Below are 14834 nucleotides of genomic sequence, written 5' to 3' on the forward strand. Positions count from 1 at the left end.
TGTGAAAAATATCTGCAGTATGCGCACACAGCGTGATTCGGGGTGATTAAAGTGTTGAAAGAACAGAAGGAAAGAGTCACAAGCTGCAGTCTTAGATATATTTAATAAATTAAAGCCAAGGTACAAAAAAAACAATGTACATTTCATACCCCCCCCTCCCCTTCTTCATCCACTTCTCTTTCTTTCAACTGTGACAGTGTTTAATTATCCCAACTCAGAATGACAACACAATACAGACCGAGGATCGTCCAATTATTTTCCGTTTAAAATTAGACTGAGGCGCGACGCTCACTCCGGAGCCAAGTCCTGCCTCGGGTCTTTCTGCAGCGTCTTACACACTGGATATGTTTGTCCCCTGAACACAGAAACCCCCCACGAAACACACACATGCTACATGTCTGCAGGCACCTCGGATAAGACAGAAGGATTAGTCTGAGATAAAGTTTAGCAGAGACCACAAGGTACATTTGGACGCTGAGTGTTATTAGATATCAACTGGTCCTGCTGGTTCACTAAACAGTGTATTCTACAGCCGTCACATGACCGATAATGTCTCTGGCATAATGGATGAGCACAGAATGTCAGTGTTATTTCTTGTTGCAAATGCTGAATAACTTTCTCAGAGATGTGTTGATACTGAACTCTCTAATCCTTCTTGGTCCTCTCCAAGGTAGTGACCCGATGGATGAATGACTTTTGAGTATTTGCTGTCAATAACAGATAGATGGGTAGATGACTCTGCTCAATGATTATCACTGGCTGGTCATTCCAGATGATAAGGAGGTTTGAATAGATGGGTGTGATTGCAGGTGAGCAGCAGAGGTGAGATACTGGACGTGTCTGATCAGTCTCTAAGAAAAGAGTAGTTTAAATGAGTGTGGTGTGAAGAAATGAACCAGCTCTTTGTTAAAAAGACAGGAGGAAGTAATGGATGTGTACTGTAGGTCCAATATAAGTGCACTAAACAAGTGGAAAAAGATACATCTGTGCACACGCAACCTCTCATACGTACGGGTATGAACACACGCACACACTCACATACACAGAAGTGTTTGGCAATAACTGTTAATATGCACACCTTGATTAATATTTTTGCACGATTACAGTGACTAAGCAGTCCTTCGCCAGGATTATAAATCCTTCCAAACACTCAGTTCCCTTCTCAGTTTCCATCTCCTGCCTCCTTTCACTGCCAGCTACTTTAGATCCATTTTCCCTCTAGCCTTCGCTGTAGGCAGTCCTGCTTTACCTAAGGGACCAATGCATAGAAACCTTTCTACGATGCGAGGAGACTGCAGTATGACTGGGTGGGGCTGTATGTACATGAGGTACAGCCCTGGTTACAGAGGACAGGGTGGGAAAGCAGACCATTTATAGTCCAGTTATGTTTTTGTATAGCTCTTTCTCTACTCTCCATTAAAGGCATATATAACAAACAGGGAAAAGGACAGATTCACAATGATAATTTGGCAAATGCAGAGATCACAGGGGGATGGTTGGGAGTACATATTGTGTTAATGTCATTTCTCCTGCAGAATCCCCTACTGACATTGGTCCTTCTCTCTTCCCATTAGCAGCAGCAGGACTGACAACCACCATCTTTCTATATGTGTTTACATATACATTTATATAATTCATTTGATTTATTTCTGAAAAATAATGTCAAGTAGCTACGTACGATACCACTACCAATTTCATATGGATGCTAATCACCAGGAAACAACCTAGGAACCACAGGAAGATCTAGAAAGGCAGAACAAGACAGAGATAGAGGAGGCAGCATGCTGGGGGTGCTGCTCGAAGCTCTTCCAAAGAAATCAGAGGAGAGAGAAACAATCAATCTTATAACAGAAAAAAATCTGAGCAGAGAGACCAGCCTCCCTAAAGCCACCGGGGATTTAATGTGTGTCCATTAATCCGATGGCAGGTCCGTGCTGGATTGGTTCTATGTCTTGTCCTGCAGCAGGGCGGGTTTATCTTTACAATCATTCAATGATTTTTGAGAGCTGTGTTGTTGTGGCATCCAGCTGTTTGGCGCTGAGGGGCAGAGGTCACGGTTTGGTGAGAGTTCAAGGGTAGAGTTTCAGTATTCAGCGGCGTACTCTGTACCGTGGAGCCCTCTGCACAGTAGTGTGAACTCCTTCACTATGTCCTTCATCCTCCTCTTGTTCACTCGCTCTCTGCAGGACAGGGGGGGCAGTAAAGAGAGGGGCAGACATACAAAATTAGATTATGCAAAAAGTCATGTGGGTGACCAACTGGTTTGTGTCATTATCCAATAGAGTGCTGCAGGAAGGAGCGTAGAGTAAAGGTTCCTATGTCTCGAAGTCAATCGAGTACATCTTTTGAATATATATATATATATATAACACAAGCTCAAGAGATTTTAACCACACAACCCACTTGTGAACTTAAAGCTTTTACTTATAAAAAAAAGATGGTTGCTAAAAAAGTGGCTAAATGAGACTGAAGAAATATTCGGAACCCCGAACAGAGGGAAACTCATCTACTCTAAACAAAGTGTAAATATCAAAGTTCTTTGCTACAAAGTTGATTTTTTTTTTTTTAAATATAAAAAAAGTTTCAATGAAAAAATCTATTTTGCTTTTTGAACAACGAACAATTGCTTTGCTAACTTCTGTGTTGACGTACCAGAACAACGTAATGCCTGCAGCACTCAATAAGCCTGTAAATGACAAATGTCTGGCTGTGTTACCTGAGTATCTGTTGTGAGAAGTTATCTTTCTGTGCAGTCGTGACCCGCGATGACGGGAACCCAGGAGGCTGCAGCGCCTCCTTCAACCACACGACCAGTAGAGAGAAGCAGTTCTTGTTCAGAGAGAAAATCACTTCTGCAAACTGGTCCATGAGGCTCCGAGACGCCCCGCCCCCGATGCCCTGAAGAGAGGGGAAGAAATACGACAACAGGGACTTAATTACCGCACAATAAGAGAGGAAGAGAAGTTTGATGAGCGGAATGCAGCATCAGTGAGATGATGAAACGTTTCTGAGTGAATGTTTAGTGTGGTGCATGCTTCTCACCTCCAGCACGGCCTGCATCAGCAGCTTGCCGTCCTCCTGCATCACCCGAGCCAGAGGAGGCACATCTGAGCAGCGGGGTATCAGTTCAGTCTAAGGCAGAAACACAGAATTATCATTCAAAGTTAAAGATGAGTGATTCGTTTAAAAAGATGCATATTATGGCAGGGTTTCAAGTTGTGTGAGTGTGTGTGTGTGTGTGTGTGTGTGTGTGTGTGTGTGTGTGTGTGTGTGCTCACAAAGAACAAGCATGTTGACTTGACTGTCGGTGCCTCAGGAAATTTGAGAGACAGAACTCCTAGAAGTGGGGAAAAGAGCCAGAAACATACATTAAATACTGAAGGATGGTGTCAAAACGTTACAGTTTGATCTGAGAAGGACACATTTCTCAGGAACTGTAGCAGAACAGTGTGTTGGGGTGTGTGTTTGTATAAACGATGTGCAAACTTACCACAGTGGAACACTGCTTTCACATCAAGACTCTCAGACAAGAACAAATCGGGCTTCCGTTTGAGGGCCTATGAGGCAGATAAAGGCATTAAAAAGAGCATGTTTGTGAGCCCCGACCCAAACGGTACTGCTTCACCACATTCCACTGCATAAGCTCCTTCAAAATACTGCTATCAACAATACCCGCTCAGCCTGGTAGACGGATCTGACAGCAACACAGGACTGAGAGCAGATCTGCCTACCAGGCTATAGTACTCTCTCCATGTGTTTAGGAAAAACTATATGAAACTCATACAGAGATCCTCCAATGCAGAACTCAGCAGGTATAACAAACAAATTGCAAAAAATCAAACTTTGAAATCATTGGAAACTTAAGTCAAACTAAAAGGCAATGATGGTTTAGTTTTTTTTGTTGTTTTTTTTATCAATTGAATTTGAAACTTTACTTTTTTTTTTGGCTGACTGGATTGAATATGCAACAGAAGTGTGTAATTAATTAACATGTGCAGATAAAGAGAAATAATCATCTTGTAATAATGAACTCATTCAGGATGGAGGAGAGGAGAGAGGGAGAGGGAGAGAGATGAAGGTCAGATCTATCCAAAGATAGAAAACAAAGGAAGAAGAATGAAGACGGAAGACAAAAATATAAAACAGAAGAGCCATCAGCCAATTTGTCTGAACTGATTAATATTAGTTGAATATTAATTCATTGGGGCTTTGATTGGCTCTGGGCAGGAATGACTTCAGAGGAGGACTGTGCTCGAGACTAACCAGTCACCTGGGACCCCAACGCAATACTGACACCTTCACACCATCTTCCCAAAAGTGGCGCATTAACTTAAATATTTCATTTAAGGCGGTTAGAGGTCTGAGGTTAGTTTCAAGTTACAAATGTGCCCTGATGTTGACTTTAGAGAAAAAGGGAAGGTAAAAGTGCATTAAATAGTCAATAATTGGCTTAATATGTCCACATACAAGTGCATGTGTTATCTTTTTTATAAGCAGCCTGTTGAGCGGCATTATTAACTAATATGTTAATGAAAAGAGATTACATGGCCCTCTGTGAGTCATGAGAATACCCCCACATGTTATGATCTTAGATGGAGGAAAACCTTCTATATGCAAAGTACTCTCACTAAATGAGACGGCATATTTGTTAGAAATAAATAAATGATAATTTGTGATGAATAATGACACATCACGAAACATCTGCTTAATAACACCTTACCACAGCAGTGTGATTTTTAGGCCATTCACAATTTATACCACTGTTTCTCTCCAATCAGTTAATTAAGTCAACAAAGGGGTGATTATAATAATATCCTTATTGTTGTGCTATTACTGTTGTGTATTCTTTCATGAGCACATCAGGCTGATATGGTGGTGTTTGTAGGTAAACTGAGGACCCTAACTGTACTTTGTGCGGGGAGGCGACTGTTAGAAATGAAGCATTTGAGGAGAGAGCGACGTCTCTTTCTCAAACATCTCCCTCACAGTTCATTCCACTGCCTCGTCTATGTGATGGGACCCCGGAGGGCCCGATAACAAAGAGCAGGAAAGAGGTAGAGAGACAGAAAAGAACAGAGAAAACAGGAAGAAATTAGAAAAAGAGAGAAACCCAAAGTGAATGAAATAAGAAACCAAAAACACACCTGAGCTTGGAGTTGCATAAATGAATCAACAATATCAGGATGATCCCTGGGTCCTAAAATATAATAAAGATGAAACTTAAGAAATCATAAGAGAATAAGAATAATATACAAACAGCAACTTAATAGATTCAACAGTCATGTGGAAATAAAAAGAGAACTCAAAAATATTTCATTGAAATAATTCACACGTGAGTAAGGAACGAAGGGGAGAAGGGGGGGGGAGGGCATATGAAGCTTTGGCAGAGACTTGGTAAAACAGACCAACCAAAAACAGAAAACAGGCAGAAGACAAAGACATGGGTCTGTTTGGAGAGAAAGAAAGAAGTAACGAGAGAAAAATCAAAAACCTAAAGAAACAAAAGTGGGTTTGGAGTGGGAACCCAGGAGGCACCTCTGTTACTGTTACAGTTTGGAGGGAAAGAGGCACCAAACCTGAATGAACCCCCCCTCAGCTCCTTCCCCAGAGGCACCGCTGGCATCAATGTGATCAGACAAGAAGAAACACATTTCCTCTCAGACGGTGCCTCTGGGGAGGAGGTTTCTGTCGAGGGTCCATTCAGAGCTGGTCAATCAGAGCCCCTTTGCTTCAAAGGTGAGCCATCTGTATGAATCACACTCAAAGATCAGGATATGTTCTGATATCAGTACCTCCCCCCTTGTGCTGGACACAGACTACAAGACTTTTTAAAGTGTTGCAGAATGATGCACAGTTACAACACACATTTCCTGGAGAAGCTTCTGGACATTGAGATTCCTGACTTTCAAACATTGTTTTTTTCTCAGACGCCTTACATGAGATCGTTCACCCCAAAATCAAAAATCAATATTATTTTCCTGCGACATGAAGTGCAATATATCAAGAGACATCTAGAACTTTTGGTATGAGATGCCAAGTGATGGAGATGTTGGCTAAAGAAATGTCTGCCTTTTCTCTAATATAAGGGAACCAGATGGCACTCGGCTACACCCAGCAGGATGTAGTTCTATAGAAAGAAAATAGTGCCTACATGAAACTACACAACAAAGTCATCTTGAGTAATAATCATAATAATTGCTGTTCAGTTTTACCAATGTATTTTTGGCACCTTTCGTACCATCAAGTTACATCTAGTTCCATTATATTTGAGAGAAGTCCGAAATCTCACCAGCCGATATGTCCAATACTCTGGACCTCACACCAAAACAATCTAGAGGGAAACAGGTAAGAATAATATGTATTTTTTTATTTTGGGATGAACTATCCCTCTAAAATTAATGTTGGAGTGACTACAACCCCTGATCAAACAGAGCAAATTGGCCGGCACTGCCATGTTATAGTGTATGTCAGCCAACTGAATAAGCTAGTGGTCTCTGTGCTGTGAGTGTCTCCTGCCCTGATACTGTCTACTGAGAGGCACCTGCTCAAAAAAGGAAAAGTTAAGAAGCAGGAGGAGAGGCAGCCAATACTAAACCAGTCAAAGCAGGAAAGGGGGGACAACACAAAGGAAAGGGGGGAGGCAGACAGCGCTGGAATCCTAACCTAAGTTTGGAGGATCAAATGTTATCATCTCGTTCATGTCCCTTTTATGTTAAGTAAACATTTAGGTTGCGGTCGAATAGTCCATTTAGCTTAGGAACCTTCCTAACGGAGTGAAATGACCCAGAAGTACCTCAGTGGCAGCCATGATAAGTGCCGTTCGAATTCTCTAAATTAAAAGGAAAGGAGGTTTCAAACTTCCTTTATAACCTCCTTTAGCCTAGGAACCACTGGACCTCCCTAACCGAAAGGAGAGGAGAAAATGCTGCCCCACAATGCCTTGCGGCCGCCGCATTTGCCGTCACACAACAGTCGGCCGTTCACGGAAACAACCGATTATGAACGAGAAATGATATCATGAAAGTTACGGTGCTTATTAAGCATTTTAAAACGTATGTGGTAAGTTGCCAAAGTGCTTTGTTTTGAACGTTCATCAGTATTATAATCAAAAAGAGAAATATGAACGTTAGTTTTTACTGAAATGATCAAATAAAGTCAACATTTCACAGTCTTTACTGAGCTGTGTGGGGTTTGTTCAACTTTTAAAAGATGTTTGAATGGTGATATACACAGTGATAGATGTTAAGGACTAACGTTTATAATAAATACATTTGTATTGATTTTAAGATCTTTTCATACAATCATACGTATTGGGATCATTTGTATTAATGTGGACCGGAGGGAGAGGGTGACGAGCATAAGTTTCACTTTCCTTTTTTATTTCAATTCCAACTTTGGTCATGAAGAATATGTTTCTCTGTTGTCCCCGTTCATAAAGCATAAAACAACAGCATCAGAGCACGGTGCAGAGTCTCTAGATGAGTTTACAGTAGTCCCTCGTTCTTATTAAACATCCATGTTGTAGTCCGCTGTATAGAAAACTGTAGTTTCCATAGTTTCCCCACAGCAGCAGGCGCACATTTATGACGTCCGCTGGCGCATCATAAACACGTCGGATAGTGAAAGTGCAGTCGGATTCTCTAAAGTACCGCAGTCTCTTCTCCTAAATCCTTTTGAATTCTCCTATCCACTATCCCTTAACCCCATGACGTTTCACTCCGAGGTCAAGGAATAGACGATAGGGTTAGAACTTAGGAGCTGTTTTTTTGGAGTATTCGACCGCAACCCTAGACTATCCCCGGGGTCACGCACATTGAGAAGCTTCTGATCAACATTGAACACTTTCACAAAATGAAAGACATTTTCATGCAGCCTAAACACTGAAACAGTAAATCCAAATAAATAAATAAGCAAATACTAGACTGGTAAACATGGAAAACATTGCACCAAGTTCATAACATAAGTTAAGCACAATAGCCTTGACAATGATTTAATCAATGCTTATCAGTGGAAACGGAACAGTCGGCATTGATAAATTGATCAGTTGAGACTTTTGTTACTTCAACACATCAAGCAGACGAACAACCTCCATTATTGAGTAATGAGAGCAAACATTTAAAGGTCGACTGTGGCAACAGAGCCCAGTGACCTCCAACCTTTTGTATCCTATTCTGTGTCTGAAAAAGCATCATTGCGTCGGTCTTCAATCGCAGAAACAAATGTGAGTATATCGTCATAATAAACAACTGATTTTAAGCAATCTGTTTATAATTTTTGACAAATTTGTTGGATGCTGTAATGTCAAATATGATCAGAATTTTAAAAAGGTACCACAGATTTCAATACATTTGACAGTTTTCACACTCCCGCCCCTGCAGGACCCCCTACCTTGCTGGAAGATGGACAGCGTTACCGAGGTAACCAGTTCAAACAGAGCCTTGATGGGTGGGAAGTGGTCTGTCTCACTGGCAAAGATATGCACCATCTGAAACAGCAGGACTTCAAATCAGACACTCGCTGAGTTCCCCGGCACGCAATATATGAAATCAGACTACGGCAGGAAACCATAGGTGGTCTTTACATGCACTGCAGAAACCTGAGGAAACCTGTGTTACAGATACTGGTCTGTGTCATATTTTTGTGTGAGAAATAAGAGGCGAGTGGTTGCTCTGTGTACTCAACTGTAGATCAAATATGTCAAGTACTAAACAACTGAAGAAGAAGGCACTCCAGGCACTCTACAATTCATTTACATTCATTCAAGTATTGCAGTGGTTAAATAATCACTGTTTGCCTCTTTGTAACCTGTATTTTAAAGTGCCAGGATTGCCTTCTTGTTAAATATGTTTCGAGTGCATTGGTGATTCAAAAATCTAAATTCTGCACCCTGCAAAGTTTTTATTGTCATAGCGTTTGGACTGAAGGCACAGTGAGAGAACAAGCTCTGAAGTGAGTGCCAGTTTTTTGTGTCTGAATTTTATAGAAAAGGTTCCTGTTCAGCTGTGGAAACAGATTTATTATAACTAACTCCAGGTTGGACTTTTGATTGAATTAATCTGAATCCAAAGATCATGAGGTACAATCCATGTGTACAAGAAATTGGGTTTCTCTAGTATTAAATCTTCCAGTGTAGATTATGTGGACAAACCAATGATGCTGGAGAGGACTGTCAACAATACATACTGTAACTGTGAATGACGTTTTATACTGTATCCTCAATAACCTTGGGCTGACTGGCGCTTAGCTGATTATCTCATACACAGCCCTTTTTGATAAATCCATCTCTCTGTATGTAAGAATTCAAGGACGATTACTACTGTTTATGTATGCGTGTGTGTATGTGTGTACCTGTCGTGTGAGGTCGAGGGCTGGGGCCTGGGGAATGGTACTGTACATCTGCCCGAGCATCTCACTGAGCTGAGACACCATGGGAGCAAAGTCGTGGAGAAGAGTCTTCACTGACTTCTCAAAAATGGCACACACCGCCTGAGGGACAACATGAGATCGGCTTTACTGAAATGTCATATCTTATTATGTGGACGGATTTCTTTTGAAGAACAAAAAACAAACAGAGTTCTGACAGTACGTGGATGCACGTGACGAAGACTCACCTCTACGACCTGCGAGTCGTTCAGCCACTTACCGAGTACCGTCTGTATGAGGGCAAACACCTGTTGCAAAACCACCACCACCTGAAAACACAAAGTAAAACGCTTTAACAGGAATGAAAAGACAGTCATAAATAAGCAGTAGCATTTAGCATTTACACATGAGTGCATGCCTATCAGCAGAATTACTTAAGACTATGGTTGAGTGAGAAAGCACCACACCCTCATCCCTCTAACCAGCGATACTGGGGGGAGGCTCACATTGCTCCGAGCAGCATGTGCACCACTGCATTTCATCACTATCAAACTGCAGTGTGCTGGATTACGAAGCCTTTAAAGCGGCAAAAGACAACTTTTCAACGTCCCGGAGCAAATGTATGACTTCATCTAGCTACTTTCATCGGAACAGGACGTACTGCAATTTGTTTTCCAGGGCTTTTTGCCGTAAATCGTTCATTCATACCCAGTGGAAGACAGAGTGGCATAATGAAAGGGAGGTCATAGGGAACCAATCAAAACCCAGGTGTTGTTATAATTATACAGCCCTGAATCATTGTGAATTCAACATCAACTCAATTATTATTATTATCATCATAAGTTAAAGAAAACAAGTTCTATTGCTACTTTTAATTAAACATATGGTAAATATCTATCATCCATAGATTCAGCCTGACGATGACACGACGATGACAATGATGAAGGAGTGTGATTACTGACTGGGTTTGGTCCTGGTGGAGGAGGGGCAGTTTTGACAGGTGGTGCCGAGCCGTCTGCTGACTCATCGTCCTGCTTGCTGATGTCGAGCGTAGTGAAGAGGTTGGAAAGCAGCCCCAAGATGTGGATGATTGCCAATTTATTGGAGGGATTGGGCTGCAACAAGAACAAAAGAAACAGATTATTTGAATTGTCAATTTGTTCTAGAAAATCTTTGCTTTCACTCGAAAACCAGCAGTCACCAGGCAGCTGTTTCAACAATGTGACAGAAAGAAGGTAATTGCTCATCGTCATACCAGCGATGACATTCAGTGACACCTCAGGTTAATTAGGTTTTCATTAGCAGTCTTTAAATCACTGCTCTGTCTCCATGGTGATGTTACAGAGCTACGAAGAGGACTCTTACATCAACATCTCTCCGTAAAGCTCCCTCCCCTTACAATGCTGATGCTGTTCCTGTACATTCGCTCTAAAACGAGAACAGTGTGTGCACACTCGGCAGGAAGACAAATTTAGAGTGACTTCATCTGTGTTCGCAGGCAGGCCGGTCATTCCCCCCATGATGTAATGTAACCCGAGGGTCTCCGCCACTAGGTGCCACTATTTGTTCGCCTCCAGAGACACAGCACCTGATTTCCTAGTCTGATGTAATGCCAATACATCAAAGATCTAGACGATATACAATAAGAGGGAGGAAGTCTGCAAGGATGGTTGAGACAGTATATGTGTGTGTGTGTGTGTGTGTGTGTGTGAGACAGGGACCGACGCAATGAGAGAAGCTTCATCTAAGCTGACATCCATGTTCACCCCGCCTGAAGTCTTTACTGATGCCAGAACAAGGGATAAGGAGAAATTATTTTTATAACAATATATCAAAACTGTGTATTTTTAGATAATATTAGCTCCACATCTGAACCATCCAGAGATGTGGCTGTGCAGATGTGGCTGTAGTAGAACTGACATTTAGAAAAGGGTAAAGCATTTTATTTTGCATGACTTGGTGCATGCACGTGTAAAAATGACCTACTGTAAGTGTGTCTGTTTTTTCTCAGTTCAAATAGTCTTCCCTGCTGTGCTGTGTGCGTGTGTGAGAGAAAGTGTGTCTTCACTTCGTCCATGTGAGTCACTAGCCCATGGTGCAGGGTCAAATCCAATCTGGTCCCGCAGAGAAATGTTCCACTGGAGTGTCACCACACAGAAACAAGGCCTGTTCCTATTGGCCAGAGTCCAGCTGGGATAACTCAGTGTTTGTGTGTGTGTGTGTGTGTGTGAGAGTGCTGTTACATGTTGTTCAGTGTACGCACCGTCTCATCTGCTAGCTTCTCCAGTTGCTGAATGTAGGGGGTGATGAGAGAGTGCAGGTTTTTCAGGATGTCTTCCACAGGGAGAGCGGAGAGCAGGAAGCCGAGCGCCTGCATCAGCCACATACACTGACTCGTCTGCGAGAAAACATGATCGCAGGTTAACCTTCACTTCAAGGAGGCCGTGAGCTAAATGGGATTGTTCAGATGTTTTGAAGTGAGGCCATCTACCGTCGGTAATTCACTGACTTTGAATACGTACAGAAGACAACCCCACTTCAAGCTATCCAAACACTCCTTTTGAAGTGATTTTTCACGTGTTCTTTAGACTACAGGCTGGAAACATGTAACACAATTCTTAAAAAGAAGAAAGTGAATGTGAGAGAGAACACACTCACCTTGTGGATCTGCTTTATAAGCACCTCCTTGAGAGAAAAGAGAAAGTCAGCGTGACAGTTCAATCATTTTGAAAGCACTACCAAAGCCAAATTTAGATATAAAAAGTAACTCCAAAATAATACCACTGAAGTCATTTCAAAGAGTGAATGTTATTTCTGGAAAGCAGGATTACATAAGAAAAAGTCTGCAAAAGCAGCAATTGGCTTTCATTTGTGATGAACTGGGTAAAGAAAATATATTAAAACTAGATATACAAGTACCTGAGAGACAGCTACTATGTTTGTTGCGTAGGGCGGTAGGTCGTATTTGCACTCCCGACAAATCTTCTTCAGTGTCGAGACAGATGAGACAGAAAGGTCTGGGTTCCCTAAAGCCTGTAGTACCAAGGGCAAGACACTGCTGAGCATCACCGGGTGGTCTGCCAACCATTCAGCCAGCGCACCTACAGGAGATCACAGATCACAAGTTTGGGTACTAAATAAGGATATTTGTGTCCCTGTACTGAAAATACACTTTTTTTTTTAAATCGATTTGACTTTTATAACATGTGCTGGGATCCTTTTAATCCACGCATGAATCTCACCTATAGTGAACATCACTGTGTCTGCTAGCTGCACGTTGTTGATGCTGATTCTGGGGATGAGTCCTATCAGGCCGGGGATGACGTCAGAGTAATTCACATCTATCGTCTCCGCTATCGACTGGAAGCCATAGAGTAAGGCCTCTGTGTGCTGGAGGAGGAGGAGGAAGAAGAGGATGAGGAGGAGGGGAAGGTTAGTTTGTTTTTGAGCACCAGTTGATAACTGAAAAATGAGTTTGAGTTATAAAAAAAAGATACAGCAGAAATGGAAAATAACTGAAAATCCACATATTTTAATCCTGTAAATAAACTCTTCACTTAGGTTTATTTGAATTGATGAAGTGGACTTGCAAACAAAAATAAATATAGTAATGTGAAAAATAGAAAAACAAAGTACTGTCGTAACAAATCTGCTATGACACATTTTCAGTACTGGATTGAGTGCAACAAAGAAGCTGAAAATAGTTCACTTTTTCGGTCTGTGTATGTGTCACCCACCTGCCATGATGTGGGCTGCTCGGTATTAGTCAACAGTCTTCCTAGTTTTTCATACAGGTTACTCAGCAGCTCCGCTCCCAGCATCTCGTACACGTACATGAGTGTGTCTGAGATATCCACCCTGAGAACACACATCCACACACACACACGTTTTAGAAGTATGTAACCTCGGATTATTATTTGTTAATCTAGCTGACACAGGTTTTGCCCTCTCAGCTGCAAGTCCAATGAGAGTCTATTAGAGCAAAACACACTCATGCTGACCAATCATCCTGTCATCGAGTCATTTCTAAAACGCTTACAACTGTCACTGAAAGCCTCGCGCAAAACAGTGTGCAGCAGAAATGAGCATGCACAGAACACAGTATAACATGTCAGGCATACACATGTACAAATACACACCTATAGATCCTGAATTGCTCTTTCTCATCCGACGACCAGGAATCGTACTCCTGGTCCGTGGGGAACTGGGCTTTGTGTAGCAGAACATCCACCAGCTGGAAATATACCGGCCTGTAGACCTGCAGATACACCGCCTGCTTATCCGTCTCAAACGACATTATTTCATCCTGAGGAGAGGAAAACAACTGTCTTGGGTTTGGAACATAAAAAGACATATTCTCTTTACACACTCAAACAGGCTTTCCAAAGACAAATCATCTGTTCATAACCGAGAAGAAATACATCTTGTAATACAAACTATAAATGATCTGCTTGCAAAACCTTGTGCAAGCAGATATTGTCTGAAAACGTAACCTGTTGTTACATTGTCAGAAAAGCCGTCGTATTGTATTATTTGAAAACTGTAGACAAAGACCAATAAAGACCATTCATTCAATAAGGATGTGCAGGGAGTGATCTTTTTATATGGTCGATCTAAAGATGATTTCTTTCCATCTTTAAAAAAAAAAAAATGTTTAGTCAATTTATTGAACATGTCAGAAACAAAACATACAACAATAATAATAATAATAATATATATTCTTTTTTTTTTCACTCTTAATAATAATAATAATAATAATAATAATAATAACAAAATACAAAAAAAGAATACAAAATAAATAAAAATAAATTCTCAAATAGTCTCTGTCATGTTCAACAGGGGCAAGAAGAAGCTTAAAAAAAAACTTTTCTGGTCCTACCCCCTCTAGCATACGTTTTCCTTATAAATACAATATTAGGTCATCAGCGACATGTTTGTCTTGTTAATTTGTTTGTTTTTTACAAAACAATCAGAAAGAAATTACTTTTACAATTACAAGAAATAACAAATGGGATTTTACAGGTCCTGTTCATAACCATTCATGATTTGGCTGCTAAATAATACTTTCAGTTTAGATAGACTTGTACAATATGTCAGTGAATCATTACAGTTATTCCACAGACTAACACCTTTTGATGTGATGCAATGTAGTTTGGCATTTGTTCTTATTTTAACCAGACTTCAATGTGCAAAGTTTATTTTGTGGACAGATTTTTTGTGCTTAGTAAAGATGAGGCTAGAGAAAAAAGGTGTGTCAATCATGCCAGAGGTACTCTTTTTATTACCACAACGTAACTTTAACTTTCAGATCAGATTTAACATTCCCTACCTGTAGTGTATACCAGAAGGTGAGTGTGAGCGAGCTGGTGGTCTCGTTGACCGGGTAGTGGCCGGGGATGCCCGTACAAAACATGATCATGTTGACTAGAGCCAGGAAGCCCTGCCAGTGATCCACCTGCTCCAACAGAGTC

The 14834-nt window shown here is 41.2% G+C and overlaps 1 protein-coding gene across 2 annotated transcripts in view; it reads right to left on the reverse strand.

Annotated features, from left to right (window-relative positions):
- Positions 1-84: 84 nt before the first annotated feature.
- Positions 85-14834, reverse strand: part of LOC117495736 (importin-13-like) — a 29321-nt gene continuing 14571 nt past the window's right edge. For both annotated transcript variants that reach the window (XM_034147220.1, XM_034147219.1), the window contains exons 7-23: positions 14693-14834; positions 13503-13669; positions 13101-13221; positions 12606-12753; positions 12283-12464; positions 12022-12048; positions 11627-11761; positions 10326-10478; positions 9612-9692; positions 9349-9486; positions 8389-8485; positions 5145-5197; positions 3491-3557; positions 3279-3337; positions 3043-3132; positions 2717-2898; positions 85-2180 (exon numbers count right to left, since the gene is read on the reverse strand). In XM_034147220.1, the coding sequence (XP_034003111.1) occupies positions 2084-2180; positions 2717-2898; positions 3043-3132; positions 3279-3337; positions 3491-3557; positions 5145-5197; positions 8389-8485; positions 9349-9486; positions 9612-9692; positions 10326-10478; positions 11627-11761; positions 12022-12048; positions 12283-12464; positions 12606-12753; positions 13101-13221; positions 13503-13669; positions 14693-14834 (1939 nt within the window). In that variant the 3' untranslated portion in view covers positions 85-2083. The remainder of the gene's footprint in view (positions 2181-2716; positions 2899-3042; positions 3133-3278; positions 3338-3490; positions 3558-5144; positions 5198-8388; positions 8486-9348; positions 9487-9611; positions 9693-10325; positions 10479-11626; positions 11762-12021; positions 12049-12282; positions 12465-12605; positions 12754-13100; positions 13222-13502; positions 13670-14692) is intronic.

This window comes from Trematomus bernacchii, unplaced genomic scaffold, assembly GCF_902827165.1.
Source record: "Trematomus bernacchii unplaced genomic scaffold, fTreBer1.1, whole genome shotgun sequence".
NCBI lineage: Eukaryota > Metazoa > Chordata > Actinopteri > Perciformes > Nototheniidae > Trematomus > Trematomus bernacchii.